Below are 24,422 nucleotides of genomic sequence, written 5' to 3' on the forward strand. Positions count from 1 at the left end.
GAGAAAGGACAAGATGTAGTGTCATAGCAATGAAATTTGAGTGCCTTAAGATGAGATCTGCATGCATATTCACCCCTGAGAAACACGTAAAAGCCATTAACAGAACTTCTTCCAACATAACATCAATATAAATGAAAACACTTAATGCACCAGTGAATTGTGTGAGGAGTCTTATCGTTTGCCTTGAGGATGCGGCGTTTAAAGCCACTGAGGAGCAGCGGAATAGAAGGATTGCATGAGCACACTATCAAGGGTTATACCAAGAAATCCCAACCGCATAGAAGGGTCTACAGTTTCTTTGGAAAGCGGTACTCCTAACTCCTGGAAAAGCTTCTGACTGTAGAGATACTGTGGGCTGGCAGGGACGAGGATAGGTCAACTACTAGAAAATCATCTAGAAGATACAAGACGAAACAGAGTTTGCAAATGTGTAGAGAATCCAGCAAACCGCTTCTGTCAAGAACGGCTTCTGCCAGATTTTAACTGCGGCTGAGATTTGCCAGTCCTTGCAGAGCATCTCTTGAACATAGGGAAGTTGTTAAAAAATGTTTGTGATTATGCATCAAGCGGTTTAGCGACTAAAACTAACAGTTTTAAACTAAAGCTGAGTTAACTGAACATAATGTGTGTCAATTTTTTATTTTCTTTTTTCTTTTTTTCTTTTTTAATTCATTTATTTATTTTTATTATTTTGTCCACTAAAAGAGAAATATCACTACCCAAACATCACTCTAAAACTGGAAAATGTAAAAAGCAACCATGTCAGTATTTTTTAAATTTCCTTCCCCATCTATTTCTCTATTACTTCCTTAAGCTTTAAGCCTGTCAATAGGGATTTGTTCATACGAATGTATTATTTTATTAATTGCTGAGTGAGAAACAGATTACCTGTTAGAATTTGACTACTGAGGGAGTCAGGAATCTCTACTGCAGGGGTGCAGGAACCCAGAGCCCATTGTTGGAGCTGGGACGACAATCCTGTGGGGTTTGACGTCAGCAGGCAGCGGACAGGTTGCGCAGTCTCACAGGTAGCAGAAGATGGCCCTGGTAGTTATATTACGGGCCAATGAAAACGCGTTGTTTCCAGGGAATTAATTGATGACACTGCGGATTCCACATCAAAGAGACAGAATGATTCTTCAGTATCGGGACCAGGATCAGATCTCCTCGATCTTTGAGGAACATGGTCGGCAGGGGAGATGTGGTGTTTGATTAGCAGCGTTTAAACCCAAGTCCTGGACATCAGCGGAGCTCTCTTGAACCGAGAGGCAACTGAAGAGCTCTTCATGGTTAAGGCCGAATAGAACTGAGATGTAGCGAGCATACAGCTCTTCCAACATGCGGTGCACGGGCCCGCAGGGGAGTCGTGTGTGGGTGATGCGGCCTCAGCAGACTGAGTTTGGGTGTCGGGGATGACGCCAATATTTTCCCCTCAGACCGAGACTCACTCTCCGCGACATAGTGACCATAAAGCCGAAAGGTAGGATGACAGTCACATTTACAAAAACGGTCAGATTAATCAATAACTGAGAAAGCTTACAGCGCAGCAGCAGCAATACGGATGCAGGGCAACAGCGGCATTGACAGAGCAGAGGGAGAGCTGGGAAATTGTGCAGTTTAAATAGACCGCCATATTGGAAGGGAGCGCTTGGTTAGTGATTATGGAATAAGGCATGTCATGTGTGTAATCAGCGCAGCTCGAGTTGACCTGCCTGAACTAGCTTGCAGGCTTCACTCCATTTATTCGACAGTCTGAACATTCACACCAATGACTGATTAGGCAGTTTCTAAATGCTGGGGACCCATTATGTACAACAGAAAACTCTGGGTTACCGTTGCTGGTCAGTCTCAGGCTCTGGCTGCAGTCACCACACACTGTCCCCACCAATGTTCGCCTTGTTGTATTAATTTGTCATATTGATTCTATTTGTTATCTAGCACTGATGGACTTTTATGTGTTGTGCTGTTTTATGTATTGAATGTTCTGTGGTTGTTTTTGTTTACCTGCCCAGGGACAACAGATGCAAATGAGCTTTTTGTGCTAAATCTGGTTTGATTGCTTTTAGTTGTGTGCTTTCCTTGCAAAAATAACCTAAATGTCAGTGGCATCTAGTGGTGAAATTACAGTCGAAGAGGACCCATTCCCACTATAGATAAAATCTATAAAACAATATTATGTTGCATTTCCTCCCAAATGTTGCACACTGGACCTTTTTAATACGCCTTTGCCCATATTGGGTGTAGGGAATCCTCTAACACGTCGTGTTTGTCGTTGTGTGTCTGTTTAAAGCGCCACAGCTCGTCTTTGGACTTGCCACACACTCAGGATGACCAGACCATCTTTGAGTTCACCGTCAACGAGCAGGGACAGTGGGACCACTGGTCCAACAAGGTCTGCAGACGCTAAACTTTCTCCTTCAGTTTTTTCTGCATATTCTGTATCTGTTTTTCTGTAGTGCTTTAGTGAGAAGGGAGATATCAATCATATAATTAAGTTCTGGTAGTCTTTTTGTATTTATATTATTATTATTATTATTATTATGCAGGTCCCAGAGTATGTCTACCCCAAAGACCACATCCCAGACTACTCATCCATCCTGGTTCCCAACGTAGACAACGTTAGGACGGACTTCCTGATGCAGACTATCATAAAGCAGAGGAAGGCTGTGTTACTGATCGGAGAGCAGGGAACTGCGAAGACCGTCATGATTAAAGTGAGACACTTAAGAATTTGGGGGATTCCTCATTCACTTTAAAAATGCTAATGCTAATTTTTTTCCTCTCTGGTTCCACTGCAGGGCTACACCAGTAAGCTCGACCCAGAGAACCACCTTAGTAAGACGTTGAATTTCTCGTCGGCCACCCTGCCCAGCATGTTCCAGAGAACCATCGAGAGCTACATCGATAAACGAATGGGCGCCACATACGGGCCGCCGGCCGGGCGCAGGATGACCGTGTTTGTAGACGACATCAACATGCCCATTATCAACGAATGGGGTGACCAGGTTGGCTTCAGCATCCCTCTGATTGGTCAACTTCTTTTTCATTTCCCTGCTCTTTCTGTTTTGTTTTTATTTTTCATTTTAATTATACGTTTTTTTTTAATTCTTTGACATGAAATCAAAAAGTGAATCCACCTGTATTTTATTTTTAATCATTCCAAGAAATATGGAATGGAATCTGATCTTATTCTATTTACTACTCAGATAACCAATGATGTTAAAGGTCTTCCACAAGATTTGCAGTAATGTTAGCTTTGACTTTGGACTTTGTGTTGGACCCTCATCCCTACATAGAAACACATAGAAATCAGTCCACAGGCAGCAGAGGAACCAAGCTACACTACAACCCATTCACTTACTGGCGATAAAAAATGATGATAGTGATAATGCAGAAAAATAATAATAATCTTACATATGGAACCTTTAAATTAATTATAAGAGTATTGATACCTATGCCTGTGCTTCCAGATGACCAATTATATTATTTTTGGGCACAAGCAGTAACACTGCCCCCAAGACACATCATGATCAGGCAAGAAAAAATGCCTCTTGGACCCTTTCCCCAAAGTGGTCATTTTAGGTGATTTTTTGCATTGTATTGGAACAAATACCTGCTAGTTAATTTATCGGATTAACTTGGTCAGTGCAATCTACAGACTTTAACGATTAAAAGTTGTGCTATTTGGCACTGAACATGGAACGGTGGAAATTATCTGATTTCTTCTTACTCTCTCTTCCTTTCAGATTTGCACAACCAGTGTGTTTTTGTACTTATCTGAATATGCACAAAGCCAATCAGATTGTTGACATCCCCCCTCCCCGTCTCCTTCAGATAACCAATGAGATTGTCCGTCAGCTGATGGAGCAGGGAGGTTTCTACAGTTTGGATCGTCCAGGAGAGTTCATCACTGTGGTGGATGTTCAGGTAACAACTGGAGGCAACAAATGAGCGAGTTACTGTCTGAAGATTCTGTCTCAGTAATCATACTTTTGTCTCCAAATCACACTTATTACATTGAACAGAGAGCTCCATTTTAACCTTTTTTTTTAACCAGTTATGTATGTTGCACAAATAGTCTTAACTCAAAGATCTCCTGCTGAGCTTTTTCTAGTGCTTTCATCCCTGTATTTCTGTAATAGTCCTGGTCAGAATGACACCCCTCTGAACATCATCGAACTAAATTAACCATAAACAATATTAGAGCTAGATGATGCCTCGAACGTCTGCCCTTTCTTTCTAAAACCTGAACAGCAGTGTGAATAAAAAGTGTGATAACCTTTAATAGCTGGTGGCAGCCATGATACACCCGGGCGGAGGTCGAAACGACATCCCTCAGCGCCTGAAGAGGCAGTTCTCCATCTTTAACTGCACACTGCCCTCCAACTCCTCCATTGACAAGATCTTCGGCACTGTGGCTCAGGGGTACTTCTGCCCAGAGAGAGGTTTCCCCGCCGAGGTCTGCAACCTCGCAGCCGCCCTCGTGCCCACCACCAGACGGATGTGGCAGGCTGTGAAGGCGAAGGTAACATATTCATATATAGTTGTTGTTTTTCTGTTGTTCTTTTTTCATTTCAACAAAAAAATGTTTTTTACTTCTTTTGGGGAAAAAAAAGAAATAAAAATGAAGAATATAAGAAATTCTGTATTACGTTATAAAAACAGTTGATGCAGCTTTTATTTTGAAGGCCTGATGTATATCCCAGCAGGACACTTTTTCTGAGACCAACTTACTTCTTCTGCTAACCCTGTCTGAATTTATTTTCCCTACAAATGACACTCAGTGGCCTAATAATAAAAAGTTCTCTCTGACAGAGAAGTCGGTTTATGTTTCCAGAAATAACTGGTTTGTGTGTGAATTCTTCTTTCCTCTGTGTCCTCAGATGTTACCATCTCCTGCAAAGTTTCACTACATCTTCAATCTGAGAGACCTCAGCAGAATCTGGCAGGTACTTTAACTCTGAATGAGCAAACTGAACATGTCTGAACGACTGAACGACTGAACACTTCCAGACAGACCAGTGGTTCCCAACCTTTTTCATTAGGGGGACCCTTTTCTATCATTGAGTACATTTTTGTATATTTTATATTATTGAATAATAACAGCAGAGAACAGCTGATAAACTGTACAATGAAACAGTGAACTCAGTAACTGCAGGAAGTTTGTGTAAAACCAGAGATTTGTATGAATTATGAGCAGATTATTTTCTGTGTTTTTTTCTTTTTGTTCTTGTTTTCTTACCCCCCTTAAAATCAAGAAGGCCTTGGCATCCCCAGTAAAGCTTTTGGCTAGCTTCTTTTTTCCTTCAGTGTTTCTACTTTGGGAGAGAATGAGTACAACTGTTTTATTGTTGTTCTTTATGGAACTATTAATTTGTTTTTCTTCAGTCAGAGTTATCAGTCTTAATAATTAGATCATTCATTATCAGAATACGTCTCAGTATGTGTGGTGTTGTATTTCAGGGGATCCTGACAGTGAAGTCTGAGGTGTGTCAGAGCTCCGAGCTCCTCTCTGCTCTCTTCCATCATGAATGTTGCAGAGTGATCGCAGACCGATTCATTGACAGCAGCGACAGACAAACCTTCAACAGTATCATGGAGAAGGTGTGTGGGGTTTACTACATACTGTGTACATCTGTTATTTAGTTATTTCTTACAACACACCATTGGTATAGTGACTACATGTTCCTAACTTCATCTGACCCTCTTGTCTTCAGATCACAGTGGAAGATCATGGGAGAGCTCTCACTGAGCATGCTCAGTGGGACAGCTGCTTCGTGGATTTCCTGCGTGAAGCTCCGGAGGCGACGGGGGACGAACCTGAAGATACCGAGCTGGAGGCTCCGAAGGTCCTCAACTCAATTCTGTCCTACTGCTATAGCGTTTGTCATGTGTGATGTCCTTCTGAGGTTTCAGTGCTGTAAAATATTGGTATGATTGACAGATGTATGAGCCAATCCCGTCAATGGATGCTCTGGCGGAGCGGCTGTCTGTTTTCCAGCAGCAGTACAATGAGGCGGTGAGGGGCGGAGCCATGGACCTTGTCTTCTTCAAGGTAATGACTGCCACTTCCTCCCCTCAATATTAAAAACACTGGACTTTATTTATGGAGGGAGTTATCAGTCAGTAGCTAACACACCAGAGGACAAGCAACATTCGCACTTTAATTACTTTAACTTTGGTGAACAACCCTCTCTGTTTGGTTCGATGGCAGGATGCAATGACCCACCTGATGCGGATCTCACGGATCCTACGGACACCGCAGGGGAATGCCCTGCTGGTCGGGGTCGGAGGGTCGGGGAAGCAGAGTCTGACAAGGTTGGCGTCGTTCATCGCGGGATACCAAACCTTCCAGATCACACTGACCAGGTCTGGAACACGACACAATATTTGGATTTTACTTGTTTGTGACTTTGATGATAGAGGAGAGGATTACGTTCAGTCTGTACGAAAGTGTGTACATACTGTCCATACACAAGTATGTGAGCTACTGTCAGCAGCTGCAGTTATTGATCCAGGGGATGAAAAAAGTTTTATGACTAAAAAGTTAATGTTTCAACTTCGGTGTTGGATTAATTAACAGCCACAGCGGTTGCTGCTTGATTGAGAGTCATGACTCTTGAGTGTGTGTGTGTGTGTGTGTGTGTGTGTGTGTGTGTGTGTGTGCGTGTGTGTGTGTGTGTGTGTGTATGTCCTGCAGGTCGTACAGCAGCAGTAACCTGCTGGAGGATCTGAAGACTCTGTATCGTATCGCTGGTCAACAGGGAAAAGGAGTCACATTCCTCTTCACTGACAACGACATTAAAGATGAAGCCTTCCTTGGTAGCGGACGCCTGTTTATCCATTTTTATATTTGTAGCAAGACTTGTAGTGGAGCTAAAACTGCAGTTTGTCCTGAGGTTGGCTCTAGAGAACAGGCCATGTAGTCATTAAAATCCTAAGTGTTCCTCCTCTGATCTGTGCAGTTTTCACATTCCTCTTCTGAAATCTGAGTACGTACGAAACATTCACAAAGAAACCTGAAACCTCCGATGCAGAGCGGATGGTCAGCACAAAGAGCATAGTCAAAGTTTTGACAGCAAACATAGTAGAGTGTTCAGTTTTTGGACGTAAACCAGATCCTGGAGCTTCCTTCCACTATCTAATATGTAATAGTGTGAAGTGAAAACACACGTGACATCGTAGCAGAGTATACTTCAAAACATATCTGGAGTGGAACTTTAATGGACATCTGCCCAGTAGTTGTCTCACTTTAGCGGTCTGTTTTCCTTGCAAATGTTGTCTTGTGTGAAAATGAACTGACTGAAATCTCCTCTCCTCACCAGAATACATGAACAACGTCCTGGCGAGCGGTGAAGTTTCAAATCTATTTGCTCGTGATGAGCTTGATGACATCACTCAGGATCTAATTCCTGTCATGAAGCGACAGCACCCTCGCCGACCTCCGACCTCAGAAAACCTCTACGACTTCTTCCTGTCCCGAGTGCGGAGCAACCTCCACGTCGTCCTTTGCTTCTCGCCTGTTGGGGAAAAATTTCGTACTCGTGCCTTAAAGGTGAGCCGCAGACTGAGAGTTCAGCTGTATCACCACCAATGTCAGTCACCATTTTTACGCTGACGATTCTCAATTGTTTGAATTGCTCTTTCTAACTGAACTGCAGTCAATGCTTGGTGATCTTACAAAACAGATTGAAACTAATGTCACAAATTTGGGAGTGATTTTAGATTCTGATTTATATTGTACTTTCTCATTTTAACAAGGTAAAAGGTAGGTGAAACACTTTTTTTCATCAAACTTAAACCTTTCTTCATTTTTAGCCGTGCAATATTTTATTCCTTGGTTTTCTTATATGAAGCTCTATAAATAAAGTTGAGTTGTGCTGTATCTCACCTGACATAAGGAAAGATTAACACTGTGTACTGCAGTAATACCTGACTTTGACCTTTGACCTGAACAGTTTCCAGGCCTGATATCGGGCTGCACAGTGGACTGGTTCCAGCGCTGGCCTCGGGACGCCCTGGTGGCCGTGTCGGATCACTTCCTGTCTCAGTACCAGGACCTCCGCTGCTCAGACGACGTGAAGCGGAGCGTGGTGGTTACCATGGGAACCTTCCAGGTAGTGCTCGCCGTGTGATCAGGTGTGCATTGTCAACATGTTTAGCTGACTCATCACGTGACCTCCTTCCCTGCAGGATCTGGTGGCAGAGAAATGCACTGAGTATTTTGAGCGTTTCCGCCGCCAGACGTTTGTGACACCCAAATCCTACCTGTCCTTCATCGACAGCTACAAGATCATCTACGCTGAGAAGATCGCTCATGTCGGCACGCTGGCTGAGCGCATGAAGACAGGTAATGCTCACAGTTCCTACCAAGGCTGTGTCTGAAAGCAAAAGGGTGATAAATAACATTGCTATGTTTGTTTTAGGGATGCACAATAATTATCAGGGCACATAAATTATCCACCGATAATGGGAAATTTATATTATTATGAATTATCGGGATAATTTAATTATCAGTTGATAATAATAATTTATTTTGAATATGAACTTTACTGAATGATGTATGAATATTTGAAGAGTCAGAACTGTTGTGTGTTGTTAACAACAGTGATGTCAGACAACCCATATTGTGCATACCTACTCCCTGTAGTGTGTTAGACAGCATTGGCTTTAGCTTGGTGTACCCACAGAGTCTATCTATCTATCTATCTATCTATCTATCTATCTATCTATCTATCTATCTATCTATCTATCTATCTATCTATCTATCTATCTATCTATCTATCTATCTATCTATTTTTTATGCAGGTCTGTGTAAACTGATGGAGGCGGAGCAGTCGGTGTCTCAGCTCTCTGAGGAGCTGGTGGTGAAGGAACAGGAGCTCGCTGTCGCCTCCCAGAGGGCAGACGGAGTCCTGCAGGAGGTCACAGTGAAAGCTCAGGCAGCTGAAAAGGTCGGACAGCACACATAGAGAGACAATGTCCTTATTCTTATATCTTTACCGTTAGTGGGGCAAAACATTGGGTTGTTTCTGAATCATTCGTCTTTTACAACAAGGCAGTGCTGGAGGTAGTTTGTTTATTGATATCGATTTGGTTTTACAGATTCTGATTATTAGATTAGATTAGATAGATACTTTATTTATCCCGAGGGAAATTCAAGTATCCAGTAGCATACAAAATACAAAACATACATTACATACATTAAACATACATTAAACTAAAATTAAAAACCCTAACCTTAAGAATAAAATAAAAAAAAAAAAAAAAATAAAAGATAAAATATAAAAAAAAAAAAAAAAAAAAAAAAAAAAAAATATATATATATATATATATAATTAACAGTAGCTACAGTCAACAGTCCAAATGGAGTGGAGTGCAAATGGAAGTAAAACAGTTCAAATGGAGGTAGAAATTGTCCTCCCTGCCTCTACTGAGGGCTGTTGAGGGCAGTCTGATGGGGGACGAAAGAGTTTTTGAGTCTGTTGGTGGAGCTGGATTGGGACCGCAGTCTGCCACTGAACATACTCCTCTGCCTGGTGAAGGTGTTGTGTAGAGGGTAGAGGGAGTTGTCCAGTATGGACAGCAGTTTGTCCAGGGTCCTTCTCTCTGCCACTCTCACCAGAGAGTCCAGCTCTGTGCCCACTACTGAGCCAGCTCTCCTTACCTTATTAGTAATTAAGGAAATACCCGATATTTGAAACTGATATACATTTGCAGTAAAAATTTTAATCTTATTTCAGTGTAACTAAGTACATTTACTCAAGCTCTGTACATAAGTCTAATTTTGAGGTACTTTACTTGAGTATTTCACATTTATTTGATAGCTTTAATTACTTTGCACTCTCTCTGTCCAGGTGAAGCAGCAGGTGCAGAAGGTGAAGGATAAAGCTCAGCTCATTGTCGATGAGATTGAAGCTGATAAAACAGTAGCAGAATCCAAACTGGAAGCTGCAAAACCAGCACTGGAGGCTGCTGAGGCTGCATTACAGGTCTCTCTCTATCTCTCACTCACACACACACACACACACACACACACTACTATGCGCAGCAAGTGAAGAAGTGTTCACATCTGAGCATTGTAGACTTAAATTTTACAGCACACATACAGAATTTACGTGTCAGCGTTATATTTTATATAACATATACAATTTTTCATTATTAACAGTAGAAATGAGAAACCAGGAAAGTACTTTATACTCTTTATAAGTATCTAAACCTTTCTTTGTGTGTCTACAGACCATTAAACCAGCAGACATCGCCACCGTGAGGAAGCTGCAGAAGCCTCCTCATCTCATCATGAGGATCATGGATGTCGTTCTGCTGCTGTTCCAGAGGAAGGTCGCGATTCTCGCCCGGTCTCACATATTCACATTGATGTCGTGACGACACTTTGCTATTGTTTATTCATCAGTCTCACTTTGTTCTGTCTCAGATCGACACGGTGACGGCTGACCCCGAACGGCCTTGTCCGCGACCTTCGTGGGCCGAGGCCATGAAGCTGATGCAGAACTCCGGCTTCCTCAGCATGCTGCTCAACTTCAGCAAGGTGTCTCATACTCATACACATACACACACACACACACACACACTCAAGAGTCATGACTCTAAATCAAGCAGCAACCGCTGTGGCTGTTAATTAATCCAACACCAAAGTAACAAAACCTGCCCAGTTCCTCTAACAGACACTAGAGGCTGGCTCCAGCAGTGAGTTAGTCTCCATAAGGCCCCATATTAAACGGTCCAGCTTTACATTACTTACTACTTTACATTAAGGATTAAAGTTATACATAATTGAGGGCGTTGATTGACAGGTGGGTGCCGTCACAGGCTTTCACCTCTCTGACCTTTTTCGGATTATCCAAGAGTTGGTGGAGTGAGAAATTTAGGGGGAGCTCTAAAAGGTAATTTCAGTTTTTTTTTCCTTCTGTATATTTAGTTTCCTGAAATAAATAATACTTTAATTAAATTATAATAATTGTCTCAAATAAACAATGTTGTTAGGCACTGTGGATGAAAACCACACACACGGGCACACACACACACACACACACACACACACTCCCTTCTCATCTCATCCCACTGCAGCTATCATCTGCTTTATTAAAACTATGTGTGTGTGTGTGTGTGTGTGTGAGTGTGTGTTACATGCCTGCTCGCTGTGGATCAGTAAAGCTGCCATTGGTCGTCTGTGTTTAGAGCTGGAAAACCTTCTCTTTTTCAAGCTGGAGAAGTTCTTTATTAATAAAAATAGTTTGTATTCTCATCATTATGTGAAGCACCAGAGCCAGGAGCTGCTCTGAGCGCCAAATTTTTGGCCACACCTCCAAAATCAGTCTGCAGTCATACAGATCAGAGCTGATGATGCTGTCATTCATTGTTTTCATCACTGATTTATCTGTTAACTATTTCTGCATTATCAAGAAAACTCATCTCTGATCAATATATATCAATATTCACAGTTACTGAGTTCACTGTTTGGGTTCATTGATCAGTTCATCAGCTGTTCTCTGCTGTTATTGATAGACGTTGAATATAATATAAAACATCTATAAAATACAGTCAGTTCACTCAGTGATAGAAAGGTGGAGAATGGTTCGGAGCCAGTGGTTTGGTCTCTAGTGTCTCCTGGACTGTGTGTTTGTGCTGCAGGACTCCATTACGGAGGAGGTGGTGGAGCTGCTCACTCCCTACCTGGACATGGAAGACTACAACCTGGAGTCAGCCAAGAGGATCTGCGGCAACGTGGCGGGACTCTGCTCCTGGACGCAGGCCATGGCCGACTTCTTTGCCATCAACAAGGAGGTGCTGCCTCTGAAGGTACAAACACGGAGGAGTTTACTACACAACACCATGATGTCGTAACGGTTGTCGTAGCAATACAAATTTCAAGTAACGGAATAGCGGAGCTGTTTTCACTCACTTTTAAAGGACCACTACGTAGGAGAAGAGGTGTAGTTTCAGATTGCAACTTCCTCGCTTCACCCTCACCTTCCAAGTGCTAATGAGAAACTACGGTGGTCGGCTGCTTGTTTCAGCTTTGTTTTTAAATAAAAATGGTTTCAGTCGAATCCTAAGGTTTTACAATACAAACATTGACTTCTATGTGTGTGTGTGTGTGTGTGTGTGTGTAGGCTAACCTGGCCCTGCAGGAGGCCCGTCTGGTGGTCGCTCAGACTGAACTCGCTAAAGCTCAGGAGCAGCTGGACGCTAAACAGCAGGAGCTAGATGCCGTGCAGGTATCAAACACGCACAGAAGAACTAATGATTTTATGTTTTTTGTCATTCGGTCTCACACAGATGAACACAGTCTTCATTTTGCTCTCAGATTTATGTAACAAAGGTTAGACAAAAAGATAAAGACTGACTTCTTTTAATCCTAAACAGCATGCTACCCTACGGCAGAGGATTAGGGCCAACCACAGGAACCTTCCTTGAGTTGTTTTAAAAGACATCTTCTTTGTTTTCTCGTTACAATAGTTGAATCCTGTTAAAATTATTCATTTAAATGAATAAATAAGTCATGTGTCCTGAACTTCAGGCGCTTTACGACACTGCCATGAAGGAGAAGCAGGACCTGGAGGACGACGCCCAGGCCTGCCGCCGCAAGATGGCCAACGCTACAGCTTTGATCGACGGGCTGGGAGGAGAGAAGGTCGGCTTTTTACCCATCAATTTACTCATCAATCCATCCATCATCCATCATCCATACATAAATATTTCCTGATCTTGTTGCGTTTCAGGTTCGTTGGACCGACAGCAGCGCTGGGTTCCAGACTCAGATCAAACACCTGGTGGGGGACGTCCTCCTGTCCGCAGGCTTCCTCTCCTACGCCGGCCCCTTTAACCAGGAGTACCGCAGCCTGCTGCTGCAGCTGTGGAAGAAGGAGATGGAGGAGAAACTCATCCCCTTCAGTTCTGTAAGACCTCTCAGACGTGACCTCAGTCGCCATCACTTGTCATCAATGACTTATCTATGTTTTATTTCTATTTTTAAGTTAGAAAAACAGCTTATTGGTCAATATTTATTAGAACCAACATTTTAGTCGCAGATGTAAATGTTAACATTCAAAAAGGGATGAAGTCAAAAAACCTGTTCAGGAAATATTTGAAATGTCAGACAATGTGTTTCAGTGTAATGATGAATCTGCACTTTATGCTTCAGCAGTGAAAACCTCCTCTTTATAAGTGACCACATGGTGGCGCTGTTGGATCAGCGCCAAACTTCACTGAAATTTGTTGAAACTGGTTTGTGTCATCCCCGACCTAAAGGGCTACAAACAAAACCTCATTAACACTCGAATAAATGAAATCATGCTTCATCCTTTTTCACTGGGATGTGTACTCTGGTATTCATGGCAGGAAAAGAGCTTTTGCCTTGTTTTTCATCAGTTTTATCCACTTTATAGTTATATACAAATAAAATGTTGTTAATAACTGTCAAAGAGGTTATAAACGTCCTTGGCCAATAAATTAAGATAAGATTAAGGGAAATTCAGGTGTCATAACGGCAACGGCAAAAGAAGAATGGATACAGAGTACAGAACCAAACCAGCATAATAAACACAAAAACACATACAAACAAACTGATGATGTATGACGTCATTATATGGACAGAGTTTGTCTTTGACAGAGTTTGAACAGAGCACCCCAACACGGACCGACTTCCAGAGTACTTGAATAAAATAGTAATAGTAAATAAAAGAGTAAATTTACTCTTTTAAATACCAGGTTTCCCACAAGTCCTGGAAAACCTGGAAATTTAGAAACTAGTTTTCCAGTCATGAAACACCTGGGTTGTCCTATAAAATTGTAATTGTATTTCATCCTGTGCTGTGGCCAAATTAATGCTACTGTGCTAATGTTAGAGGGAAACTGTAATGTGATGCTTCACTGACTATAAACGTCATAATAACTAAATGAATCTGTTGGAGAGGAAACATTTCACAGGATGATGTAAAAAGATTGCTGGTGCAGATGTTGAAGACATTCCCCTCCCTCGTGCAGGACTTGAACGTGATTGGCCTGCTGGTGGACAGCGCCACGGTGAGCGAGTGGAACCTGCAGGGTTTACCCAGCGACGACCTGTCCATCCAAAATGGCATCGTGGTGACAAAGGCATCCCGGTACCCGCTGCTGATAGACCCCCAGGGCCAGGGCAAGACCTGGATCCAGAACAGAGAGAAAGACCAGCAGCTTCAAGTGAGGATGGTTGTTTTGAACCACCCAGTTCATAAATCTTCATGCGCCCCCTGGTGGTGATAAGTATAAACAAACCAGAGACACAGGAAGTGAAGATCAGTTTGAGTGCTTCACTGATTGTCAGTTGTCTTCTTCTGTGTCCCAGGTGACGTCTCTGAATCATAAATACTTCCGTTCCCACCTGGAGGACAGTCTGTCTCTGGGGCGCCCCCTGCTGCTGGAGGACGTAGGGGAGGAACTGGACCCCGTCCTGGACAACATACTGGACAAAAACTACATCAAGTCTGGATCCACTTATAAAGTAGGACATCTGTGACATTTCTTTTTGCTCCTACATGAATTTATTTCTCTCTCTCTCTCTCTCTCTCTCTCTCTCTCTCTCTCTCTCTCTCTCTCTCTCTACATCTAGATCTATATTTGTTATTATTTATTTGTGTTAGTAGTTTTTAGTTTTAGATAACTATTAACTAACCTTAAATCACGTACATATTATAGCATGCAAGGTATTATATTTAATCCAAATTTTTATCATTACACATGGAAAAACACAAGATGCTGCATGTAAATTAATTCTCTATCATATATACATAAATGTTATTTAACAAAAGATAACACAAACTCAAAAATGTATGAAAACTCATCAGTTTGTTGCTGTTATTTCCTCCTCCTCCTCCCCCTCCTCCTCCTCCTGCAGGTGAAGGCAGGAGATAAGGAGGTTGATGTGATGAAGGGCTTCACGCTCTATATCACGACCAAGCTGGCCAACCCGGCATACAGCCCCGAGGTCAGTGCCAGGACGGCAGTGGTGGATTTCACCGTCACCCAGCGAGGCCTGGAGGACCAGCTGCTGGGACGGGTCATACTGCTGGAGAAACAGGTCAGTTCACTAGTCTGCCAGTTAGTTGGATAGGGTACAATCTATTAGCCTAAACTATAACATATAAAAGCTTAACTAAACTTTGGCTGTGTATCTTCCCTCATGGGAGTAGAATATTTGTTTCACAGTCTGAACGTGATGTTTTTTAGGTTTTTACAAATGTATTACTAACAGTTGTTAAGAGTTGTTGTTGTTGTTGGAAAAATACAGCATTAGATCAATACCGGAAGATACTCAAGTAGGACCTAAAGTTGTATTCTAATTGTTGTTTTATTTTAATGCTTATGAAAATTTTTTGGGGTTTGCAAAATATTTAATCCAGTGATCCAACGGATGAAATTTGCATCCAAGATCGGACCTCTTTGTCAATCTGATCAGCGGCGGGTTTACAGAAAATTCACGGGGTGTGTTAGAAATATTTTATCCCAAACAATGACATATATCAGTATTTGATTAAAAAGATGAAGATATTTGAACTCATGTATTGTGGCACTGTATAGAAATATCTAAAGCTGGCATTAGAAATTAATTACTTAATTGTTTTATTTCCATTTTTTTTTTTCAACAAATACATGTCCGCTAGAGTCCGATGTAAACCAAACACCCCGTAATCAGACTAGAATCAGCTCCATTAACCTTTTCCTATAACTTTGATTTGATTATTGGTGACCAGAACCAATGGATTACTACAACTGGAATAAACTGTCTAGTAAAACTCACTCATTCTGGTTATAAGTCTGTACAAATCCTAAACCCTCAACATCTACCTGGATTTGATTCTTCAACCAGGAGCTGGAGGCGGAGCGCGTAAAACTCTTAGAGGAGGTGACATCCAACAAGAGGAAGATGCAGGAGCTTGAGGACAGTCTGTTGTTCAGGCTGACCAGCACCCAGGGCTCCCTGGTGGAGGACCAGTCTCTCATCGAGGTTCTGAGGGTCACCAAGACCACTGCTCAGGAGGTACTGCTGTCTGTCACCCATGTTTAACTGAAGCAGAAAATAATGTTAATAAGGTTTCTCTGACTGAAACCATCTCGTCTTCCAGGTGAGTGAGAAGCTGTCGGTTGCCGCAGAGACGGAGGTGAAGATCAACCAGGCCCGGGAGGAGTACAGGCCGGTGGCCACCAGGGGGAGCATCCTCTACTTCCTGATCGTTGAGATGTCGCTGGTCAACATCATGTACCAGACGTCTCTGCGGCAGTTCCTGGGGCTCTTCGACTCGTCCATGCAGCACTCTGCCAAGTCGCAGCTCACCTCCAAACGCATCAGCAACATCATCAACTTCCTCACCTACCAGGTGCAGTTCACTAGCAAGGGTTTGAGTCCGAACCAAAAGATGATCTAATTTTATTTTTTTTTACGTGTAGGGCTGATTTCAGTTAGCTTAGTTTGAGAAAGTGTCTGTCATTTATGGTTGGGTGGATATATCAGCAATTGGCTAAGAAAAAAAAACATAGTCTCAGACTCGTCCCAGATGTGACGCCCCTCTAACGACCTATCCAAGCAGGGGCATGCTTGGTTAAGTCGTTAGAGTAGTCACTCAGACTTCCTTTCCCACAATACCACTGCGCTTGTCAAACCTCACTGTGGTTAAGCTAATGTTTACTGCCTCAGGTCATTGACAGGATTAGTAATGACAGAAATACAACAGTATGGAAGCTGCCAGTCACTGAAAGTAAATGGTAAATGGACCTGTACTTGTATAGCGCATTTCTAGTCTTCCGACCTCTCAAAGTGCTTTTACACTACGTGCCACATTCACCCTTTCACACACATTCACACAGCGATGGCAAAGTCCATCGAACAGAAACTAACATTGATAATTAATATTTTTAATTAATACACAGTCATACACCGATGCACGGCATCGGGAGCAATTTGGGGTTCAGTATCTTGCTCAAGGATACTTCGACATGTGGCACCAGGAGCTGGGGATCAAACCCACAACCTTCCAATTAGGAAACGACCCGCTGTGCCTCTGAGCCACAGCCGCCTGTCACTGCAGAGCTCATGAATTCTATCAGCAGTTGTTTTTATTATATAAGAGTGGTTAGTTTGACGACAGGGAATACAGTAACTGTGGAACAGTGGAGAGACTAATAAAAACAGTTTGGGCCTTTTTTTTTTGCTTCTGTCAGGTTTGACTGAAGTGTGTTTTAAGATTTGTTAACAAGGTAATTAAGCTGGTCCCGGTGCAGTAAAAAAGAGAAACTTAAATTCAGAAGGTCTATGGTTGTATGTTTTCTCTTGCGTTCTTGACATTTTGTTAGTTTATTTTGTTTATTAAAGCTAAGAGAGCTTTTTGCACGTACCAAACTCTCCCAGCTGCAACTGGGGTGATGGGTGTGCGACATCGGCAATCGCTGGTTGTTGGACTGACGGTGGCCAGTTGGAAAGCTTTAACACATTGCCCAACCCTACTGTTAATCCAAGCCTATGCTATGATTTACCTGTTGGTCTCTCTCTCAGGTGTTCTGTTACACAGCCAGGAGTTTGTATGAGGAACACAAATTGCTGTTCACTCTGCTGTTGGCTCTGAAGATTGACCTGCAGGCCCGAAAAATCTCACACCCCGAGGTCCTCACCTTCGTCAAAGGTCAGACACGCATCCTTTTCCTCCTCCTCTATTCACCCTTCATCTTCTTTTAGTATTCTGAGAGTAAATGTCTTTGTGTAGGTGGAGCCTCTCTGGATCTGAACTCTGTAGAATCCAAGCCACGTCGCTGGATCCTGGACCAGACTTGGCTCAACTTGGTGCAGCTGTCTAGCCTGCCATCATTCACCCAGATCCTGACACAGGTAGAACCCAGATCCATGGACATTAGAGCAGGTAAAGCTGGAACAAAGACCTACAGGAGTTATGTTTCCTCCTGTCCAGGTCAGCCAGAACGAGCGTGCCTGGAGGACCTGGTTTGACTATCCAGCACCAGAGGACATCACACTGCCTGATGGGTACGAGGAAAAGCTTGACACCTTCCGGAAGCTCCTGCTTATCCGGAGCTGGTGTCCAGACCGAACCACTGCTCAGGTCTGACTCTAGACACCGTGATTCACTCCTGTAATCAGTGAAATAAAGCTAATGGAGAGTTTAAATAAATGTGAGTTTATGAAATGATCTTTGTATTTGTGTGTGTGAACCAGGCACGTCACTACATCTCGGAGTCTCTGGGTCAGCAGTATGCGGAAGGTTTGGTTCTGGACCTGGACGCCATGTTGGCAGAGAGTGACAGCAGGACGCCGATGGTCTGTCTGCTGTCAATGGGCTCTGACCCGACTGAGAACATAGAGAGACTGGCCAAGAACAAGGTGAATGATGGGATGAATAAGTGCAGTGGGTGGAGAGATAAAGAATAATATTCCCTACAGTGCCAACAGTGGGCAACACTAGTTAACGTTAGCTTATAAATGGAGTCCGCTAACGTCTACAAATGACCGACACCCACCACAACACAGAGTCCAACACAGAGTCCAACACAGAGTCCACAACACAGAGTCCACAACACAGAGTCCAACACAAAGTCCAACACAGAGTCCAACACGGAGTCCACCACAGAGTCCACAACACAGAGTCCAACACAGAGTCCACAACACAGAGTCCAACACAGAGTCCAACACAGAGTCCACAACACAGAGTCCACAACACAGAGTCCAACACAGAGTCCAACACAGAGTCCAACACAGAGTCCACAACACAGAGTCCAACACAGAGTCCAACACAGAGTCCACAACACAGAGTCCACAACACAGAGTCCAACACAGAGTCCAACACAGAGTCCACAACACAGAGTCCAACACAGAGTCCAACACAGAGTCCACAACACAGAGTCCACAACACAGAGTCCAACACAGAGTCCAACACAGAGTCCAACTCAGAGTCCACAACACAGAGTCCAACACAGAGTCCAACACAGAGTCCAACACAGAGTCCAACTCAGAGTCCACAACACAGAGTCCAACACAGAGTCCAAAGTCAAACCTAACATTACTGCAAAGCTTGTGAAACATGTTGTCTGATTGTGCTTTTAGCTGGATAACTTTTGCTTGTAGCTAACACTGACAAATTGCTAGCTAGCGGTGTTGATTTTATTTAACAATCAAAGATGTAACAGTACAAGGCTAATAATAGCTTACTACTAGCCAAGAGTGATGTGAGGCAGGGGCATCCAACTAGCTAACTGTAGCAAAGCTAAGCTGGGGTTGTCTGGAAGGCTGTGTTTTGGCTGCGCGGTGTGGGTCTGGGGTTGGTTGCACTGCAGATAGTAACGTTATTCTAAATATACTCATTTATTTTCAAGTTCAGTCTGGCATTCACTTAACAACCACTGGTGTCACTAGTAACAGCTGTTTAAAGAAAGTTATATATAGAACCTTCAAAACCTCAATAATTCAAAGTTTAAAAATGTTTGACTAACACATACAGCTCATTTAAATGTTCTCCCAAGCCTAAAAATCAGTTTAGACTCTAGTGCTGCTTTTGAAAAACCTGGATGTCAAACATTAAGCCTTAAATATAAAAAATGCCTGCAGGGGGCGCCATGCCGTCCCATTTCCATGGGTCAGGGCCAAGAGGTTCACGCTCGCAGGCTATTGGCCAACAGCATGACGGACGGCGGCTGGCTCCTCCTCCAGAACTGCCACCTGGGACTTGACTTCCTGGACGAGCTGCTGGAGACAGTCACCACGGCAACGCCCGAGACTGTGCACAAAGGTTTCCGGGTGTGGCTGACCACCGATGTGCACCCCAGGTAACTGCTGCAGTTCAGCGGAACAAAAGGTCTGGAGCTGCAATGATTACTCAATTATTCGATTAGTTGTCAACTATAAAAGCAAGTCAGAGCAAGTTGGCATCAAGTCACAGACCTCTCAAATGAGCCAACTGTCTTTGGGTTGTGGACAAAACAAGACATTATGTCAGCTTGGGCTTTGGGAAACAGCGATAATTTTCTGACATTTTATGGACCAAACAATTAATCGGTTAATTGTAAAAATGTTCAATGGATTACTCGAGAATGAAAATCATTGTTAGTTGTAGCTCTGGAAAGGTCAATACGCTTGAATAACTGTATCACTGTGTGTGTGTGTACACAGATTCCCCATCACCTTCCTGCAGTCCTCCATCAAGTTCACCAATGAACCTCCTCTTGGTAATAAACTCCTTTCTGAAGTCAGATCAGGATCTTCCTGATCCCCCCTTCATGGATTTACTTTGAGATACATTCAAACTTGACACTATGTAAATAATCCAACCATTCATAATAAATGACATTGTATTCTACCTTTGCCCCTCACTGATCTGCCCTCGTCAGGGATGAAAGCTGGTCTGAAGAGGACCTTCAATGGCGTCACTCAGGATCAGTTAGAGATCAGCAACCTGCCTCAGTGGAAACCTCTGCTGTACGCTGTGGCCTTCCTGCACACCACTGTGCAGGTATCATCCTTTTACCCTGAAGTCTCTCTGTTTGTTCAGAGATTAAAAAAAAAAACTGTCCCTGCAGCACCATAACATTTTCTTATTTAATCATTTCTACTACTTTCTTTATGTCTCTCTTCCGTTTTGCTGCCGTCAGGAGCGCCGCAAGTTTGGTCCTCTCGGCTGGAACATCCCCTACGAGTTCAACCAGGCAGATTTTACCTCCAGCATGCAGTTTGTGCAGAACCACCTGGACGACCTGGACTCAAAGAGAGGAGTCAACTGGAGCTGCCTGCGCTACATGTTGGGTCAGTCTTTAAATCCACTCGTGGCTCGCCTGGTCACACGCAATCTAATATTCCAGATAAACAGTAAAATGTGTTTGTGAACAGATTTGAGGAGAGAAATAGTCAACGCAGTAACAGAATCTGGATCCATATCTGATCAACACTGCCTAGTTTGACAGTTTGATCTGAGTTTGGTGTGTTGAGCTGGACGGACTCACTGAGAATGAGCTGTCAATCACAAGGTAGCCCCGCCCTAAAGCATACCCTGCTTTATGGTCTGTTTTACTCTAAATGGGACCATCAGTTACTAAATGAACATCATGCTGTATGGAAGAAGACTGAAACTGGAGACTGAGACCAGAAACTCATCAGGAAACTCTTTACTGAGATAATAAATCAGGTGAGAAGTCGGCTCATTTCTCCATAAGACTGAATGGTATCCGTTTTCATTGCAGCCAGTGGAGCTCTCCCCTGCTGGCCTTTACATAGAATGCAGGTTTAAGACACTTCACAGACCTGGAAGTTCTGTCCACTGCATATACTGACAATGGTCTGATGATGATTTAGCCTCTGGGGGTAACTGCAAATGTTTAGGGCCTTCCTGCATAGCCAGGAGCTACCTGGATAACGGATATCCGGGCTGATACGTCCTGTGTCCAGTTAATGTTTGCAGATAAACTTTATAGATGGATACAGGTAAATTTTTTAAAGCTTCCGCCTCACTCTGTTTCTCCATCATACTCAGGTGAAGTCCAGTATGGTGGCCGGGTGACCGACGACTTGGACAAACATCTCCTTAACACCTTCACTCGTGTCTGGTTCAGTGAAAACACCTTCAGTGACAAGTTCTGCTTCTATAAGGGCTACAGCATCCCGGGCAAGGCAAAGACGGTCCAGGACGTCCTGCAGCACATCGAGGCCCTGCCGCTGGTTGACTCGCCTGAGGTCCGAGCACGCTCAGAAACACGTCGAGAAACAAGTTCACACACATCATTAAACCGTTGCTACCTCCGGTCTGCAGGTTTTTGGCCTCCACCCCAACGCTGACATCACATACCAGACCAACTTGGCCAACGAGACGTTAAGCACCATCATCAACATACAACCGAAGGACAGCGGGGGCGGGGCCGGGGAGACCAGGGAGGCCAGCGTACAGAGGCTAGCCAGTGAGATGCTGGAGAAGCTACCACCTGACTACGTGCCGCATGAGGTGTGAAATTAGTATAGGTATGATGCACTGATCCAATACCATTTATTATACCAGAAACGGGACACTCAGTGGTTTCCCCTTCGCAATTTTTTTTGGGGGATAGTGAATCCATGACCCGCCCCAACCTGAGCCAGGCCGACAATGATAAAACAGGTTTAAAAGAAATATTAACACACGTATCGGATCGGTACCCCATATCGGCTCCTACATGAAATCTATATCAGTTTATAGGTATAATATGTAATTTCTGCCACTAGGGCCTCTCTCACTTCAAAACAATAGGAAAAAGTGAAAGTTTGATGAGGTGGAGAAGCAGCGTGGGATCATGGGAGTTTCACCACCATTGTCACCATTGTCGTCATTGCAGTCAGCTTCTCCCGGTTAGGATTCCTTCAGTGTTCATGGTTCAGAGGTTTCTACCGGGAGCCCAATGATCCACAGAGGTCTCCTCCTCTGCAAAACAAACCACTAAAAACACTGAATAAAGCAGTTCCACCTTAAAAATCACTGCTTCTCCCACGCTGTTGGACAGACAATGGACGTCCGGGAGGGGCTGCGAGCCGAGCTGCTGCTAACATTAGCTCAGCTTGTTTCTCTATATTTAGAATATTTTTACCACTTTACCAGAGAACTGAAGCTGTTATATCCATTTATTCTCTCTTGGGTGTTTTAACACGTGAGTTTGGATCAACAAAGTCACACTAACAGATGGAGGCAGCGGTCCACCTGCGACTCTGCTTTTTATCAAAGGAGCCTGGTGGCTTTGAAGAGACTTAAGTTCCCCGTCAAAGTCTTTGAATTCACTTAAAAAATGACTCCTTGTCCAACATATGTTGTGATTTTCAATTTGTACCTTTGTCTCGTAATAATGTTTAAACGAGCACAACGCGAACTGTGTAATTATTGATTCATAGACCCTAATGGAGCAGACTAATCATTTAAACAAAAAGTTCATTTTCATTTTCTCAACTGATTTATTATTACACAGATTATTATAACAACCAAGTCAGTCAAATAATAAATCAATTAATAAGTTTGACATTTACACAAAATGAATCCCGTCATAAACACAGAACAATACAAATATTGTTTATTGTTGCATAATTAAGTAATTGAATCATTGAGTAACTTGAGTGTGTTTTAAAGATCAAAGGTCAACTTCAGAAGATGGGTCCCCTTCAGCCAATGAACATCTTCCTGCGTCAGGAAGTGGACCGCATGCAGCGAGTCATCAGCATCGTACGGAGCACGCTCACCGACCTCAAACTGGCCATCGATGGTCAGTCACACACACACACACACACACACACACACACACACACACACACACACACACAATAGACCTTTTTCACAGCAACCAGACTGTGGACATATGACGGCCTTTAGCTCGTGTTTCTAGAGTTACGTGTTGTTACGAACACGTTAGGAATTGTTAAAATGTGATATTTCTTAAAGGGAGTTTGGTGCAGGGAGCTTTTAGTTGGATTCAAACTGCTGATATGGATCATTGTTAACGTTTAGTCTCCACTACAGAAACACTTACTAACTGCTAAGTCTGATAAGGTTGTCTGGCGGTATTAGTTTTATTAATGCTTTAATAATGTGGATATTGATTACTGACGCTGGCTGCTCCGGATCATTATCAGCTAATTGTGCTCAGTTTCTAACAGAATGATGAAAATGGTTGCCGTTTTGTCTGCATGTAGTGTGACAGATCTAAGACAGTCTGACACACTTCCTCTCGCTGCAGGCACCATCATCATGTCAGAGGACCTGCGCGACGCTCTCGATTGTATGTTTGACGCTCGGATCCCTCGCCTGTGGCTACGGCTCAGCTGGCCGTCGGCGACGCTGGGCTTCTGGTTCAGCGAGCTACTGGAGAGGAATCAGCAGCTCAGCGCCTGGATCAGCACTGGCCGACCGAACCAGTTCTGGCTCACTGGCTTCTTCAACCCACAGGTAGTTCAGACGGCGCCAACGCAGTGAAAACCAGGAGTTTAGAACATTTGGCCGCATCCAATCAGCTTTACACGTAAATGTTTATTTGCGTGTTTGTGTTTCTCGAAGGGTTTTCTGACCGCCATGCGCCAGGAGACAACACGCTCCAACCTGTCCCGGGGTTGGGCCTTGGATACCGTCACCGTTAGCAACGATGTCACCAAGATGATGAGGGAGGACGTGTCAGCTCCACCCCCAGAGGATGTGGGCGGAGTCTATATATACGGCCTCTTTCTGGACGGGGCTGGATGGGACCGCCGCAGCGCCAAACTCACTGAGGCCCCGCCCAAGGTTAGAGTGTGTGTTTGTGATTTATTTAAAAAGAAAAAAATTATGGAAATTCAAATTGTAATAGTAAATAATGAAATGAAAGAATATTAAGGTAAAGTAATTTTAGAACAACAGAAAAGAAAAATGGTAAAAGAAAAATCTAAAATA

At 43.3% G+C, this 24,422-nt stretch overlaps 1 protein-coding gene across 3 annotated transcripts in view; it reads left to right on the top strand.

The window, feature by feature from the left end:
* The window catches only part of dnah5l (dynein, axonemal, heavy chain 5 like), a 60,981-nt gene that overhangs the window by 35,818 nt on the left and 741 nt on the right, over positions 1-24,422 (top strand). For 2 of the 3 annotated variants that reach the window (XM_051385707.1, XM_051385708.1), the window contains 40 exons: positions 2,291-2,392; positions 2,547-2,714; positions 2,799-3,005; positions 3,835-3,927; positions 4,289-4,525; positions 4,884-4,949; positions 5,464-5,604; positions 5,718-5,849; positions 5,945-6,055; positions 6,215-6,369; positions 6,701-6,822; positions 7,326-7,555; positions 7,959-8,117; positions 8,194-8,350; positions 8,809-8,954; positions 9,858-9,992; positions 10,240-10,341; positions 10,436-10,549; positions 11,653-11,820; positions 12,135-12,239; positions 12,542-12,655; positions 12,744-12,920; positions 14,008-14,202; positions 14,348-14,503; positions 14,897-15,079; positions 15,869-16,039; positions 16,125-16,376; positions 17,549-17,675; positions 17,757-17,878; positions 17,958-18,107; positions 18,221-18,385; positions 19,607-19,824; positions 20,168-20,223; positions 20,386-20,507; positions 20,647-20,797; positions 21,522-21,721; positions 21,798-21,986; positions 23,133-23,265; positions 23,737-23,945; positions 24,054-24,275. In XM_051385707.1, the coding sequence (XP_051241667.1) occupies positions 2,291-2,392; positions 2,547-2,714; positions 2,799-3,005; positions 3,835-3,927; positions 4,289-4,525; positions 4,884-4,949; positions 5,464-5,604; positions 5,718-5,849; positions 5,945-6,055; positions 6,215-6,369; positions 6,701-6,822; positions 7,326-7,555; positions 7,959-8,117; positions 8,194-8,350; positions 8,809-8,954; positions 9,858-9,992; positions 10,240-10,341; positions 10,436-10,549; positions 11,653-11,820; positions 12,135-12,239; positions 12,542-12,655; positions 12,744-12,920; positions 14,008-14,202; positions 14,348-14,503; positions 14,897-15,079; positions 15,869-16,039; positions 16,125-16,376; positions 17,549-17,675; positions 17,757-17,878; positions 17,958-18,107; positions 18,221-18,385; positions 19,607-19,824; positions 20,168-20,223; positions 20,386-20,507; positions 20,647-20,797; positions 21,522-21,721; positions 21,798-21,986; positions 23,133-23,265; positions 23,737-23,945; positions 24,054-24,275 (6,162 nt within the window). Of the gene's footprint in view, positions 1-2,290; positions 2,393-2,546; positions 2,715-2,798; positions 3,006-3,834; positions 3,928-4,288; positions 4,526-4,883; positions 4,950-5,463; positions 5,605-5,717; positions 5,850-5,944; positions 6,056-6,214; positions 6,370-6,700; positions 6,823-7,325; positions 7,556-7,958; positions 8,118-8,193; positions 8,351-8,808; positions 8,955-9,857; positions 9,993-10,239; positions 10,342-10,435; positions 10,550-11,652; positions 11,821-12,134; positions 12,240-12,541; positions 12,656-12,743; positions 12,921-14,007; positions 14,203-14,347; positions 14,504-14,896; positions 15,080-15,868; positions 16,040-16,124; positions 16,377-17,548; positions 17,676-17,756; positions 17,879-17,957; positions 18,108-18,220; positions 18,386-19,606; positions 19,825-20,167; positions 20,224-20,385; positions 20,508-20,646; positions 20,798-21,521; positions 21,722-21,797; positions 22,004-23,132; positions 23,266-23,736; positions 23,946-24,053; positions 24,276-24,422 lie in introns of those variants that run through there. The other variant, XM_051385709.1, reaches the window with a different exon arrangement.

The sequence above is a fragment of the Dicentrarchus labrax genome, unplaced genomic scaffold (genome assembly GCF_905237075.1).
Source record: "Dicentrarchus labrax unplaced genomic scaffold, dlabrax2021, whole genome shotgun sequence".
NCBI classification, from domain to species: domain Eukaryota; kingdom Metazoa; phylum Chordata; class Actinopteri; family Moronidae; genus Dicentrarchus; species Dicentrarchus labrax.